The 15,264-nt window shown below is 42.5% G+C and overlaps 1 protein-coding gene across 4 annotated transcripts in view; it reads right to left on the reverse strand.

Moving 5' to 3' along the window:
• Positions 1–487: 487 nt before the first annotated feature.
• The window catches only part of ANKRD55 (ankyrin repeat domain 55), a 71,188-nt gene continuing 56,411 nt past the window's right edge, over positions 488–15,264 (reverse strand). Inside the window, exons 10-12 of one of the 4 annotated variants that reach the window (XR_006281470.1) lie at positions 15,150–15,251; positions 1,222–1,891; positions 488–1,120 (exon numbers count right to left, since the gene is read on the reverse strand). Coding sequence is in view for 1 of the 4 variants with exons in the window: in XM_038403800.2 (XP_038259728.1) it covers positions 1,608–1,891; positions 15,150–15,251 (386 nt within the window). In the remaining 3 variants the exon portion in view is untranslated. Of the gene's footprint in view, positions 1,892–15,149; positions 15,252–15,264 lie in introns of all 4 variants that reach the window. The other 3 variants (XR_006281469.1, XR_006281471.1, XM_038403800.2) reach the window with 3 other exon arrangements.

Raw genomic sequence — 15,264 nt, forward strand, 5'->3', positions numbered from 1 at the left:
CCCAGGAGGCTGCTGTGCAATGCCTTGAGTGGGCTCTGCATCCTTGTGGAATTGGTTTACCACTGACTGAGTGTGCTTTGGGGATACAGCTTTTTATTCACCTAGCTACAGAGGATTTGGATGCTTTCAAGCTTGTGCATTTAGGGTCTGATATTTGGATCAGATGCTTAGGTGCAAACACAGGAATCAGGAACCCATTTATAGGAGTTCTTTCCCCTCTATTTTCCCAAAACAGCTCTTGACTGTTGGGCAGTTTTTGTCTCAGGACACCTGTGAGAAGGACAAGCCATCCTTTTCTTTGACTAGATCACCTTGAATTGAAATCAGAAACTTAGGTATTGGCACTTCCACAGGTTGAATACCTATGTTGTGCTGGATTTGGCCTCTACTGTGAGGCAATTAAGAAAGAATCATGTAGCTAATAAAACATTTATCTAGAACTACATGGGAGTGCTTATTCCATTCTCATTGGCAGAGTGAGAGCTAATTAACCCATGTATTTGACTGAAAATGGAGAAGTAGTTTGTTAACTGAAGACTGTAATATGGGAAAGTAATGAGATGAGCACCCTGTAGCAATCATATGCTAACTAACTCTGTCAGCCTCCAATAAAGTACAATGTTAGAAAGTGTTTTGCAAAAGACCATACAGCATGCACCCATATAATGCAACTCAAATTTCTGTTGATTAAAAGCTTTCAGTTTTTATTTTTTTTAATTTGTAGCTCAGAAGGATTAAATTGATGAAATAACAGCTAATAACACTGATCTGATTGAATTATCCTTGTTATATGAAAATAATACAGTGTCTTGTTATTGAAGAATATAAAGTATTAAGTAAATCAGATACATAAATCAATCTGTGCAATAGCAAACATTTTGAAAGGCCCATGCTATGTCCCTGTCTGTCTTACAAAGATTTGGTTTTTTGTATTACATTTTTTTGGCATGTGGAGATCACAAAAATCACAAATTCACAGTGTAGAAAATATGTTAGAAATAAATTGGAAAATAACAGCTGATTTACCAAAACTGATGTTTCTTTAGAGTTCAGAATTTTAGTTTAAAAAAAAAATTGGTTTTCAGCATCAGAGCCTTTGCTTTTTGAACTACAGTAGAACCTCAGGTTTCAGAGTAGCAGCCGTGTTAGTCTGTATTCGCAAAAAGAAAAGGAGTACTTGTGGCACCTTAGAGACTAACAAATTTATAAGAGCAGTAGAACCTCACCAACTCATATTTCACTTATCCAAACACTTTATGACTCTCACACAAACCCGGCATTCTAGCCCTCTTTCTCAGCAAAGATTTAATAGCACAGTGCTGTAGTGGGGTTGTATGTTACCAGGGTTTCCTTTCACAAAATATACTACAGTATATTTACTACTCACTATCAAATTAATCATAAATTAAAATACTAAAAATGTCAAAACAGTGCACAAAATACTGTGTGTGATGCATTATCTTTGCTTTTTAAATTGCTTAATCATTAACAGTCTACTTCACATCAGCTTTCATTAATGTGAATTAGCGAGGTTCTACTGTATAGTTATCTTGTAATAAAAAGCTTAGAAATATTTCCATCTATGTGTTTGAGGCCAGCAAGATGAGCTAATTTTCACTGTCTGATTTGCTGGAAGATTTCTTAAAGTATTCCACTGTGAGAGTGGATCCCTTCTGACTCGGGATAGCAGGCAGGACACGGCTTGTTCTGAGAGACTCCCCTGATACAACAGGTAAGAAGGAATGCAGTGAATGACTTTGAGAAAGTCCTCCTCTCTGGGATTTGGAGGTAAGTGCTGGTGGGAGAATAGTTGTGCCAGTCCTTAAGGAGTTTAAAGACAGAGACTTTGACTTCTTGACACCATGAGAAACTTCAGTAGGTGGTAGCCGGACTGAGGAAAAAAGAGAAAGAGAAAGAGTGCCCAGAAAGTCAGAAACAAATTCTATAATTTGTCAAGTTTGTCACTTTCTTATTCTTGTACGTTTATCTTGTATCATGTGCACTTAAATTGAATCCATGAAACTTAGAAACAGTATAGAAAATGAGCAAAGAATTACTAAAGTAATTTAAAACACACTCTGGCAGAACTAATCATGTGTGAAAATACTTTTCTTTGTAATAACCAAGCAAACAACGAAATGACAGATGATTTACAAGGAGTTTTCAGTGATCTGTGAGCCTGCATAGCTTCACTTATGTTAATCACTGAAACACATGGATACATATCCAAAACTTATCTGAACATGAATCTTCATGACTCCCTCTCTTCCTTTGACAGTTCTTCAGTTCTTTGCTCCTTCCTCACAACCCACCTGATGGGGAGTTTCTCTGCACAAGTTTAAGTAAATTCTACAAACCATCAAGGAGGAGATTCTCTCTTAATCTGATGTAAATCTGGTGTAATGCCACTGAAAACAATAGAATTAATCCAGATGTAGATTGATTGATTGACTAGGGGTTACCGAATGAAATTAATAGGCACAGGTTTAAAACAAATAAAAGGAAGTATTTCTTAACACAATGCAGAGTCAACCTGTAGAACTCTTTGCCAGAGGATGTTGTGAAGGCCCAGACTATAACAGGGTTCAAAAAAGACCTAGATAAATTCATGGAGGATTGGTCCATCAGTGGCTATTAGCCAGGATAGGCAGGGATGGTGTCTCTAGCCTCTGTTTGCCAGAAGCTGGGCATGAGTGACAGGGAATTGATCACTTGATGATTACCAGTTTCAGAGTAGCAGCCGTGTTAGTCTGTATTCGCAAAAAGAAAAGGAGTACTTGTGGCACCTTAGAGATTAACAAATTTATTTGAGCATAAGCTTTCGTGAGCTACAGCTCACTTCAAATGCAAATGCATCCGATGAAGTGAGCTGTAGCTCACGAAAGCTTATGCTCAAATAAATTTGTTAGTCTCTAAGGTGCCACAAGTACTCCTTTTCTTTTTGATGATTACCTGTTCTGTTCATTCCCTCTGGGGCAACTGGCATTGGCCACTATTGGAAGACAGGATACTGGGCTGGATGGACCTTTGATCTGACCCAGTATTGCCATTCTTATGCTCTTATGATTTAATAGAGGAGAATTTGGAGCAATTTTTGTTAGAATCAACAGGTAACATCCTTAGCTGGTGTCAGTTGAGTATCTTCACTGAAGCTATGGCAATTTATATCTGCTGAGGATCTTGTCCTATAAGTCCACTTTAAACAATCTGAATTTACCTGATAAGAGTAGATTTGCTGTATATGGAACACTGTAGAATCCATATTTACCGATTAATTGTACCATTAGAAAGAATAGCAGATCAAAAAATGTACAGACAGAAGAGTGGCCTGTTTGTTACACATCTAAATCTGTTTTTATTTAGGATATTGTAATACGTTTACAAATCCTAGCCATATAAATATCAGAGACAAATGCAATAATCATTACGACAGTGAGCTTTGGTTTGGAGAAACATGTAATTGTTGGAGCTCTCCACTTAACATAGTGCTACCATGTTACAGAGTGAGCATCTTTACACTACCCATGACATGTTGTTGTCTAGTGATTTATTGAATTATATTTAACAAATCAGGCATGTCTACTGAATGTTAATATAAAAAATTAACTGGTGTGCTTTTTTTGTAGAGTATTGAATAAATGGTAACCAGTATCTAAATATCCAATAATTTGTGACATGTTGGTTACAAATTGCACCCCAGTACTCTTTAATGACTGGACATGTCCACCACAATTTCCCCAACATTTATCCCCATTCAATCTATAAATATTCTTTAACCTGACTAGCCCGAGCGACTATTGAAACAGTATCGGAAAGACCTTTTTAAAAAAAAATAAAAATTGTGCTACAGACTGAAATTGCTTGTCCTCTTCTCTAGGTAATTTATCTATCCATATGCTTCTCCCAGTTTGTCTCATATGGACACTTTTTTTTTAAAAAAGGTGTCTGCAAAGAGTGATTATAAATTAGTTATAATGTCTGTCACCTAACTGACCATACGCCATCTCGCCTATTAAAGTTGGCTTTCCATATGAAACAACTTTTCTAGAAGGTTGAGAAACATACTGCCCACCTTGAAAGTACTGGTACCATGGGAAAGTGAGCCAGTTAAAGATAGTTTTGAGCGCTAATTAAATTAGAAAAGCTTTTTTGCTGAATAGCTGGTCAACTGTTTGTACTCCATGATCTTTTCAGTCTTTAGACTTTCTGATTCATAATTTGGGTTAAAATTTGGAATGTTTGCAATGGGGGAAAGGGATTTATTTTATCTTTAGTTCAATCCCAACCTATAGAGAAGTCTTCACTTAAGGATGAGTATAAATTTCTGGAGGGCGTGTTTTTTTTAATTGATCCACAGTAGCCTAGCAATGTTTATTCTGCTCCAATTTTCTTGTTAAATAAAAGACCCAGTGTTTGGCTGGGTTAGAGTGCTTTCAATCCACTACTGCAGGGGCAGGCAAACTTTTTGGCCTGAGGGCCGCATCAGGTTTCAGAAATTGTATGGAGAGCTGGTTAGGGGAGGCTGTGCCTCCCCAAACAGCCAGATGTGACAGGCAGCTTCACCACCTGGCTGGAGCCAGCTATGCACCACGCAGCACAGAGCCCTGGATCAGGCTGGGCTCTGCAGTTTTGCTGCCCCAAGAGCTCGCAGCCCCACCGCACAGAGCATTGCGCCGGCGGTGCAGTGAACTGAGCCTATGGGGGAGGGGCCGGGGGCTAGCCTCCCAGGCCAGGAGCTCAGGGGCTGGGCAGAATGGTCCCGCGGGCTGGATGTGGCCCACGGTCCATAGTTTGCCCACCTCCGCACTACTGCTTTGAGTGGGCTGCCTTGGTAGTGCCACAGAATATTTGTAATAGCTAAACCACCTTGTTCAATTGGTGTAAAGAAAGTATCTGCACTCATACTTGGTCTTTTCTTATTCCATATGAATTCTAACACCATCCTCTGTATTTCTGCTATGCTTTTTATCCAGCATGATTTCAAGAAGACTTTGAAAAAAGAAAGATATCCTTGGCAAAATGTTCATTTTGACTGTGACTATTTCTCCCAACCAAGAAATGGCATACTTCCCCCAGGACTCCAGATCTCTTTTCATTTGCTGAAGTAGAGATTTGACATTTAAATTATAAAGTTCTTCTAGGTTGTTTGAGATGTGAATTCCAAGGTATCTTTGTGAGTCTTTCTTTGGGCGCCCAAAATCACAAGCCACTGTTATCCCACTATTTGTGTGAGCGAGAGCTTTACTGGAACTTAAACTGCATGTGTCCTCTCCTTGCCACACCATTCTGCCTGTCTCACCAGCAAATTCCTTGAGACTCTGTCAGTCTTAACCTTGTGTGATAGGTGGCACTCACTGGCAGTGTTGCCAAGTGGTTAGGATGCTAGGTCTCTACTTGCCCCACTTCCAGTGTCTCCCACTGGCTATAGTCATGTCTTGTGGTGGTCTGCCTTCTGATGTGTGTCCATCCGACCCTCTGGTCATGTCATCCATAGGTGCAGATCATCCAGGGGACTGGGCTTGGCATTCAGTACCCCAGAGGGCATTCCCCTCGCTGGGCCCATAGATCCACAGTCTGTGATCCTCTGGAATGAGCATATTGAGGCCTCATTGTTCCAATTTTCTGACAGCTTTATTGCATCAGCCAGTGTTTCAGGCTTGTGTCACAACACTCACCCATGTCTGCCAGCTGGGAGAATCTGCATGAATTGCTTGAGCATGACTTGCTCAACTGGAGCCACAGCCAACAATGTTCTTTAAGGCTCTGAGCCACTGCTTAAGGCTGGGATTCCAGTGGAAAGTGCTGCTGGTGGGTCTCGGCTATGATATCAAAGATGTCTAAAATGGCTGCCTTGACCCATGCATAGTCTTGCACATCCATGGCATCAAGGCTCTGATATGCTGCTTGAGCTGTCCTGGTAAGATAAAGTGCTGGCGAAACAGCCCAGTGTTCAGATGGCCATTGAGCTGCTGCCGCGATCTTCTCAAAAGTAGTAAGGAAAGCATCAGAGTTGTCCCCAGACACCTTACCAGAAGGTTTGGGGTTGGGGTAGGGTTTGTGGTTCTGACCACAAGATTTGTGCTTGTCCCTAGTGGTTGTGAAAGGGTCACCACCTGCTGGACCAGGTGTTGTTGCTGCTCTAACTGTTGTGCAATCAGCTCCTGGTTGAGCTGCTGCTTCTGTTGTCGTGCTGCTTACTGCTGTTGCTGGGTAGCCATTTATGTTGGAATGGCTGGTTCTGTTAATGCTGGCTGTCCATCAGCCACTTCAACAATTTGTCTATATGCATAATTTTTTTTTCTTTCAAGGCTTTACTGCAGACCTCTGATAAGTGCCCACCTTCTCCACCAAATTGCGAAGGGTGGCTCACTGGTGATGTTGCCTAGTGGTTAAGATACTAGGTCTTTACTTACTTCGCCTCCCAAGTCTCCCACTGGCTACTGTCATGTCCTGGGGAAGCCTGCCTTTTGGTGAGTGTTAATCTGACCTTCTGGCCAGGTCACCAATTAGCTGTATCCCTCATTGGGCCAACCGAGTCTCAAGGAAGATATTGGGCCCCACCCCCCCATGAAGGGATGGTGGGGAGATGACCTTCAGTCTGTTTAGTGACCCCTGGGAGTGTTGAGTTCCAGCCAGGCAGTTTGCAAAGTCTTTACCCTCTCTGGCTTTCCCCAAGGGGGAGTCTGGAAGAGAGAGTTTTTGTGCCCTCCATAACAAGGTGGTTGGTAGGGGAGCATGGGCCCTCCCCCTCCACTGGGCTCTGGCACCCAGGAGTGCCTTAAGGCTGCCTCCTGGGACCACTTCTTATCACTCGCTTACCCTGAAAAGTCTTACAGTTTGTCACAGTAGCAAAGGAAAGGAGAATAATTGAAATTTCTGCCCCTCTGGGCTCAGCAGGGTTTTTCTCCCAGGGAAAAGTTTTTGTAGCATCTTTCAGGAGCTTTTAGGGTAGGTGTCTCTCCCTGTCCTGTCAGGCCTCTTCTGAACTGTCTGGCTCCCTTTTAAACTCCACCTCCAGCTAGAGTATGCTCTGCAGGTAGAGATGGGTAGGGCTGCCTGGGTCCAGGGTTACTCCTTAACCCCTTCAGTTCTGACTTGGGGTAAGTACATCCCATCACACCTTGCCTTGCGGGTACCATTCAGTAAACTCTAGTTCCTGAACCTCCAGAAGAGCATTCATTTGCAATATCCAGGCCTTCCAACTGGACAATCACAGAAATTACCAAGTCAGCTGTCTCCAAAGAGACAGAATACACCCCAGCCTATGGTCTCAACTGAGAATGCACCCCTCGCTTTAGTATAACAGCACTGAGAAATTAATAAAACAAGAATAAGTTTATTAATAAAGAACAGATGTAAGTGATGCTAAGCAGAGCTAATACAAGCAGAAAATAGTTACAAATAAAACACGCTTTCTAGAGTATAAAATTTAGATTACAATCCTGGTGTCAGGAAATTTCTCACCTACAGTCAGTTCTGTATCTTTAACCCATTCACCTTTCACAGATTCCAAGAGTGCTGGCCCCTTTTGTCCCTTAAGTAATAGATATCAAAGGAGTCCCCTTTCTTACCTTTTATAGTCCAGAAAAGCTTTGAATTGTATTTTTTGAACAGTAAGCTGAGATAAAGTTCCTCTCCTCTGCTGCTTGTTCTTTGGGGTGTAGGTACTTTTGATCATCCTCCAGTCAATTTGCTCTTTTTACAGGCTTGAGTACTTTGTTTGTAACCAAGCCATGCTTTTGTTCATCCGCCTGCAAACTGGGTCCATATAGATAGGTAAATCCACATTCCTTTGTTTAGGGCAGGCTTGTTTATCAGCTGCCTCCACACCATACTTTAAGAACTTACTTCCAGCATGCTCATGTAACTCTGTATACACAACATGCACATACATCACACAATGATATTCCTGATCAGTGTGACACCAGTTTTCATGAGATACCTTACAAGACACTGTTTGGTAAAATATTCTGACAACTGTGTGTTGGGTGTGCATTTTTCCCATTGGTATAAATGGGTTCTTAGGGTCAGAATCTTATAGAATTTGTTGCCCATTTGTATCCAAAAGTCTTCTGGAAGATTGACTTCTTAGAGCCTGGCAAATTTATAGCTAGCATTTCAGATTTGGCATAACTGACTTTAAATTCAGACACTTTCCCAACATCATGGATTTCTTTAGATACTAATTTCAGGGAAATATTTGGTTTAGCTAAAAATAGTACTACTTCATCTGAGAGATACCTCAACTAGTTGCAAAAAAGAAAAGGAGTACTTGTGGCAGCTTAGAGACTAACAAATTTATTTGAGTATAAGCTTTCATGAGCTACAGCTCACTTCATCGGATGCATTCCAAAACGAGTTTTTTCATGAAGTTGATAGATTTCCACTCCATACGGCTAAATTCAGTGCCTTGCATAATAACAGGTTTCAGAGTAGCAGCCATGTTAGTCTGTATTCGCAAAAAAGAAAAGGAGTACTCGTGGCACCTTAGAGACTAACAAATTTATTTGAGCATAAGCTTTCGTGAGCTACAGCTCACTTCACTTCAGCTCATGAAAGCTTATGCTCAAATAAATTTGTTAGTCTCTAAGGTGCCACAAGTACTCCTTTTCTTTTTTGCGAATACAGATTAACACGGCTGCTACTCTGAAACCTCAACTAGTTGAGGATTCACTGCCTCCATGCCTATCCTTCTCCAGCCAATCTCACGACTTCCTTCCAAGCTGACGTCTAGGGAAGCTCTGTGATTTGCAGAACCTTATGTGGAATCCCTGAATCCCACCTGCCCCTGCAGAGTGCAATCAGACCAGTATTGTCATGCTCAGGGCCTTCTATACCTGCAGAATTACAGAGTGGGTAGGGAAGCAGAATTTTCCCTTGTGCATCAAGGACCTGATTCAACTCCTATTGAAGTCAATGCTAGCTTTCCTGTTGACTTCAATGGACACTGGAACAGCTCCCCTCCCCATATATATAGAATTTTTTTTTGTTATATGCATGATACAACAAAGGCTGAAGTTCTCCCAACCATCCCCTTCCAAAGCCACATGCCTATATAATAATTCGTCATTTGCCATGAACAATAATTCTGGAATGGCCACAAGGGTCCTGTTTGTTGCAAAGCAGATTCTTATAGAAAGAATTTAAAAGTACTGGAGGTCTTTTTTAAAATTTATTTTTACTGGCTTCTAAACACACAAGTCTATTCTAAACTCAAGCTTGATCAAAGCACACAAACCAAGTTCTCATGGGGTGTAATAGGCAGTATTGTAAGCTAACTACCTGGTCTTTTGCAGTTTAACGTGATGCATAGCTCAGATTCATGGTTCATTAATATTTAATACTGTAATTCAAGAAATATTTTTAAAAGAAAAAATGCATCAATTATGGTTTCAATCACTTTTTACAGAATTTGCCTGGATGACTCCAGGGACACATGCATTGTGATGTTCTAAAAAGGAAGGGGTCAGGATTTCTATTTTGTGGCATGTGGTAGAATTGGTTTAGTGGAGACTTTTGCATGGAAACCAAACACATCCAGAGGAGCACTCACTCATCTCTTAAGAGGACAGCACCAAGCTTAACATCTGTGACATTTGCAGATTGTTATTCAACTAAGTGAAATTCACACGAGTGCAAAGAGTCTGCAGAAGGCCCTAAACACCAAGAAAAACCCACTTAAGCCCTTAACTAAAAGTGTAAGTGGTTTAGAGAATCTTGCACAGGCCTGCTGCGCTGTGGTGATTTTACCACCAAGCATCAGAAGCCACTACATAGTAACATTCTTTCAAACAGGCAAGACGAGGTGCCAGAAGTCAAGCTCTGTCTGTCTGTCGGCTCCTGAATAATGCAAAACTCCCTCTAGGACAGTGGTTTTCAAACTTTTTTTCTGGGGACCCAGTTGAAGAAAATTGTTGATGCCTGTGACCCAGTAGACCTGGGGATGAGGGGTTTGGGGTGTGGGAGGGGCTCTGGGCTGGGGAAGGGGGTTGGAGGGTGGGAGGGGTCAGGGCTCTGGGGTGGGGCCAGGGATGAGAGGTTTGGGGTGCAGGAAGGGGTTCTGGGGTTGAGGGATGCTCAGGGCTAGAGCAGGGGATTGGGGTGTGGGGTTGGGGCACTGGCTTACCTCTGGTGGCTCCCAGTCAGTGGTGAAGCCAGGGTGCAGAGGCAGAATTCCCTCCTGTCCTGGGATTGCGGACCATGCTGCACCCCGGAAGCAGCCAGCAGCAGGTCTGGCTCCATGGCGGGGGCGCGCAAGCGGCTCCACGCAGCACTCTCCCACAGGCACCGCCCCCACTGGCCAATGGGAGTGTGGAGCTGGTGCTTGGGGCAGGGGCAGCATGCGGAGCCCCGTGGCCTCCCTGCCTAGAAGCTGGACCTGTTGCTGGCCACTTCTGGGGCGCAGTGTGGTGTGGTAACAGGTAGGCACTAGCCTGCCTTATCTGGGCAGCACTGCTGATGGAACAGGGCAGGGTCAGTTCTCTGGGGAAGAAAGAGACTCCAGCAGCAACTCGATGCCCTTCCAGCCCTTGGTTCCTCAATATTCAAGTATGACTATTGCAAACTGCTCATGTCTGCAGAGACAAGAGGCAGATTGTCAGAGAGGTGGTGCCCAGGGGATGCTGGAAGACAAACTGTGGAGTGAGGACAAAGGCATCATAGGTAAGGCTTGGAAGGAGAATGGAGCAAGATTAGTCATGACAAAATGAAATAATACTGGTTGGGAAGGCAAGGGCTGGGGAAATATTTGGAACAGTGACTGGCACTTCCGTAAGTTAAAAGTTGAGATTTTCACTTAAAGCAGAGATTCAACCACTTTGTTACACATGAAGAAAGTGTGACTAGAGGGCTAACCTTTCAAGATACCCTCTTTCAAAATGGCCACTGACTCCTATTATGCCCTACGGGAGTGATGCCAACCTGCCCTCAAAGAAAATGGCGGCCTGAGTCCACAACTTCCCTGAGTGCAACTTGGCTTCACTCTCATTGGGAAAAATGAGAGGCAGTGGTCAATTTGAAGGAGGATGTCTTTGCAAAGGGCATTTTCAGCCTTCTCCTACTGAGACCCATAGGAGATGGCAGCCATTCTGAAAGAGGAGAGTCCTTTGTGGAATTCTCTGTTGTAGAACATTATTCTTCAGCCCATGCTGATGAAGAAACTTTCAGATTTCAGAGTAGCAGCTGTGTTAGTCTGTAACCGCAAAAAGAACAAGAGGACTTGTGGCATCTTAGAGACTAACAAATTTATTTGAGCATAAGCTTTCGTGGACTACAGCCCACTTCATCGGATGCATAGAATGGAACATATAATAAGGTGTGTGTGTGTGTATATATAGTGTGACAGGGTCGGGCCAGATGGGTTTAGGAGAGTAATAGACGACAGATATATTAGCACCAGGCTAAGTAGGTCCCTTTTCCCTGGGTAAGGTATCAGGGAAGGTTCCAGAACAATCAGGAACCTTCTGGAGACAATTAAGACAGGCTGATTAGAACACCTGCAGCCAATCAAGAAGCTGCTAGAATCAATTAAGGCAGGCTAATCAGGGCACCTGGGTTTTAAAAAGGAGCTCACTTCAGTTTGTGGTGTGCATGTGAAGAGCTAGGAGGAAGAGGCACTGAGGAGTTGAGAGTGAGAACGCAGACTGTTGGAGGACTGAGGTATACAAACATTATCAAACACCAGGAGGAAGATCCTATGGTGAGGATGAAGAAGATGTTTGGAGGAGGCCAGGGGGAAGTAGCCCAGGGAGTTGTAGCTGTCACACAGCTGTTCCAGGAGGCACTCTAGACAGCTGCATTCCACAGGGCCCTGGGCTGGAATCCGGAGTAGAGGACGGGCCTGGGTTCCCCTCAAATCCTCCCAACTCCTGGTCAGACACAGGAGGAGTCGAATTGGACTGTGGGTTCAGAAAAATGGCCAAGTTGAGGGCTGCCATGAAGCTCCAAGGTAAGCAAATCTGCCAATTTGCAGAAATCTACCAAGATAGAGCAGGAACTGCAAATCTACCAAGGTAGAGAAGGAACTTTGTCACAATACACACACCTTACTATATGTTCCATTCTATGCAGCCGATGAAGTGAGCTGTAGCCCACGAAAGCTTATGTTCTAATAAATTTGTTAGTCTCTAAGGTGCCACAAGTCCTCCTGTTCTTTTTGAAGAAACTTTGTTATAAAGAATAATGGCAAAAATGACCATTATTCCTATTTTCAAAATTGACCTGTTGAACTAGATCTACTCATATTTATATTTAAGAGGTGTGAATTTCACTGCAGTTTTAGCCCCTTTATGCCACATGAAAGGGCCAGAGCAGTATAAGGGGACCTTAAAAGCCCAATATTTTGCCAGGGGAGGACTCTTTCATTGCAGGAGCTGTGAAAGTCAGCTCTAAGGCTGTCTTCTGAGGACCCTGTTGCAAGCCTTGGTTTAGGAGGTATATACCAAGGGCAGGAAGGGTGTGTTGGGGTGGGGCAGCAGCACTGAACACTGCATAGATTCAAGGCCAACAGGCCAGCCACAGGAGGTTATGTTATGCTAGGGACCTCTCCAGCTCCCAGAAGCAGCCTAAAATTGGGAGGTCAATATGATGGCTTAAAGACAGCCTAGTCCCTCCTCCCTCCATATGTTTTTCTTTTCTTATGTTCCTGCTTCAGTGCTACTTAAACTTTTTTCTAAAAGATATTTTTAAAGTTGTTTTAAGGCAAATACATCTTCCTTTTTTTTTTTTGCTTCACTTCCTTTTTTTGGGGGGGTATACTTTTTTCTGTTTACATTCATAGAGGTTTCAGTTCTCTTTCTAATTATTTTTATACTTTTATTGTGTTTTCTTTCACCTTTTTATTCTATGTTTTTACCACTTGTTTCAATTTAATTAAAAAGTCATTGAATCTTGTCTTTTCTATTTGAATCCTAACATTCTTACTCAGGTAAACTTCCCTGGGACTAAAACTTCAGGAGTGGAAACCTAGATCTATTGAAATCAATTTGATTTCAGTAGATCCAGGTTTCCACTCTTGAAGTTTTACTCCCAGAGAAGTTTATCTGAGTAAGATAAACCCCAACAGTGTTGGATTTCACCCATCATATTTAAGTTTTTCTCTGTTTTCTTTAGCAAGTGAAACATGTAATCAGTTTTGCAAACAGATTTTCTTTTTGTTATTTATATCTGTCCTAGGAAAGATGATACCTTGTATATGGCATGCTGCTAAACATTAATACCTCACACCTCTATCTGTGATGCTTAACTGTGACAGTAATATGCTACTTGTAGCTGAAAATACCCTGGTTGCTTGTGTGAATTAAGTCTATATAAATGCCAATGACTATGAAATCCACCTTTGAAAGTTATACCTAACAGTATGCTAATTGGGGATGAGCAGAGAATATTTAAACATCAGAGTTTAAAATTAAAAAGACAACTTGAAGCTCTGGTTCTGAAAGTAGTTAAAGAATTTTTCCTTGACGACATGCAGTGTCACTTTGATCATTCTTCATGTCTTTGCCTCAAAAGAGAAGAGGTGAACATTAGTTTCTCTTTTACTTTCTAGACAACAGCAGAGCTCAGAGTTCTGTTTTCCCATCACCCTCGCTGGAAACATCATTAATGTGCAGAGCAGTGTAAGGAGTGCAGCTTCCTTTATTTTTTTGTTGTTAGCAATGGGGTCAACTTCAGCTGCAGACACACAGATTCCAGAGTGGTAGAACTCAGGTCCTAATGGGCAAGAAACCTTTTGCTTAGCTCTAAAACATTGGTGGTGTAGGACCTGGCTGATTTGTGCTTTGTAAATGGCAAACCCACAAATCCTTATTCAAAACAAATATATGGGTTTGGAGCTTACTGGAGCACAGAAATGTGAGACTGTGCTGAGAGTGGGGCTGGCATTGGTAGCATCACACACCCAAGTGCCTTACCATGTCTAGCTCCAGCTAAAACTCTGACACTGGCCTGTGGTCTTCCGCCTCTGTCCTGACTTTTTAAACATTCTCCCCGCTGCTGATGCTGATAACTGGGGCAGGGACCGGCTCTCTTTGCTCTTGCAGCAACTCTCTTGGGGTTGCCATGGGAATGAAGAGGAACTGGCTGGCAGTCTACAGCAAGAGAGGCCCTCACTGTCTTCCTGCTCCCCTCGATTACAGCAGAAGCTACCAAGACAGCCATAATTGCAAGCACCGAGCACAGCTGTAGAGAATGAGTGAAGGCAGCTGCCACCAGCTTCCTGTGAAGGAGAAGACAGCCTCAAGCTCTGCCTCCCATCCTTTCACTTGCAGATAGGATTGTGAGGCTTTGGCCCACAAACTGTACACATTTGTAGCTGTGTATGATGAAATAGTGACCCAAATTACCTAGCAGCTCAGGCACCATGGTAAAGCGCACACTGTCAAAACCTAGACACCTAGGTTAATGTAGACAGATGAACTAATGCTTTGAAAGGTCTGTTGTAGCAACATATAATACAGTACATTAGATTGACAATGTGGATATAAAGTTATATGCTCTTGCTTAAGATCAAGTCCAAGCACCACACTATAATACAGAGTAAAAGGTCAGCACAGACCACCTTCTCATTTGTGCACGATCTCTGTCTAAAGAAAACAACTTGATTTGTGGTAGGCATCCAACTAATCCAGAACTAATTCTCTTTCCTGCCATGATCACGGAAAAGGACATATAAATATAAGCACATACTTATGGGAGATGATGGATTTCTTCATCTTAACTATAGTAGAGCCATTGTGTATCCATGGTTTTATCACACACATCAAGCATTGCTCCATAATGCACCAAGCAGGACACATCTTCACTTTTCAGTGGCACTGTACCTATCATATGTTCTATGATCTACAGCACATTGTATATACATCCCTACTCTTCAGTAGGGTAAAACATTGCTTTGGAGTATCTAGGAAGGGCTGCTACCAGAGTGGTACAAGGCACTTTCACATCTACTGGAGACTGAGCATACCACATCTGCAACATATTCCAGCCCCTGCTATCCTACTATTAAATTCTCTTATGATCATGCTCATAACTGCTGCTAGACCAATTATATCAAACACATCTGGGATAAAGAAAAATTAAAAAACGATCCCAATGCAAATACTTTACAGATTCACATAGGAGTGCTACAGTAATTTAAATGCTCTACTTACTTTTCTGAACACAGTGGTCTGGTATGGGAGATAGATTGCTCCGTACAGGAGTAAGGTCTTTTACTTTGGGTCGGTCTAGGGACATCTGTTGAAAACTTTTCCCTGTGATAGAAAA

This window comes from Dermochelys coriacea, chromosome 5 (assembly GCF_009764565.3).
Source record: "Dermochelys coriacea isolate rDerCor1 chromosome 5, rDerCor1.pri.v4, whole genome shotgun sequence".
Taxonomy (NCBI): domain Eukaryota; kingdom Metazoa; phylum Chordata; order Testudines; family Dermochelyidae; genus Dermochelys; species Dermochelys coriacea.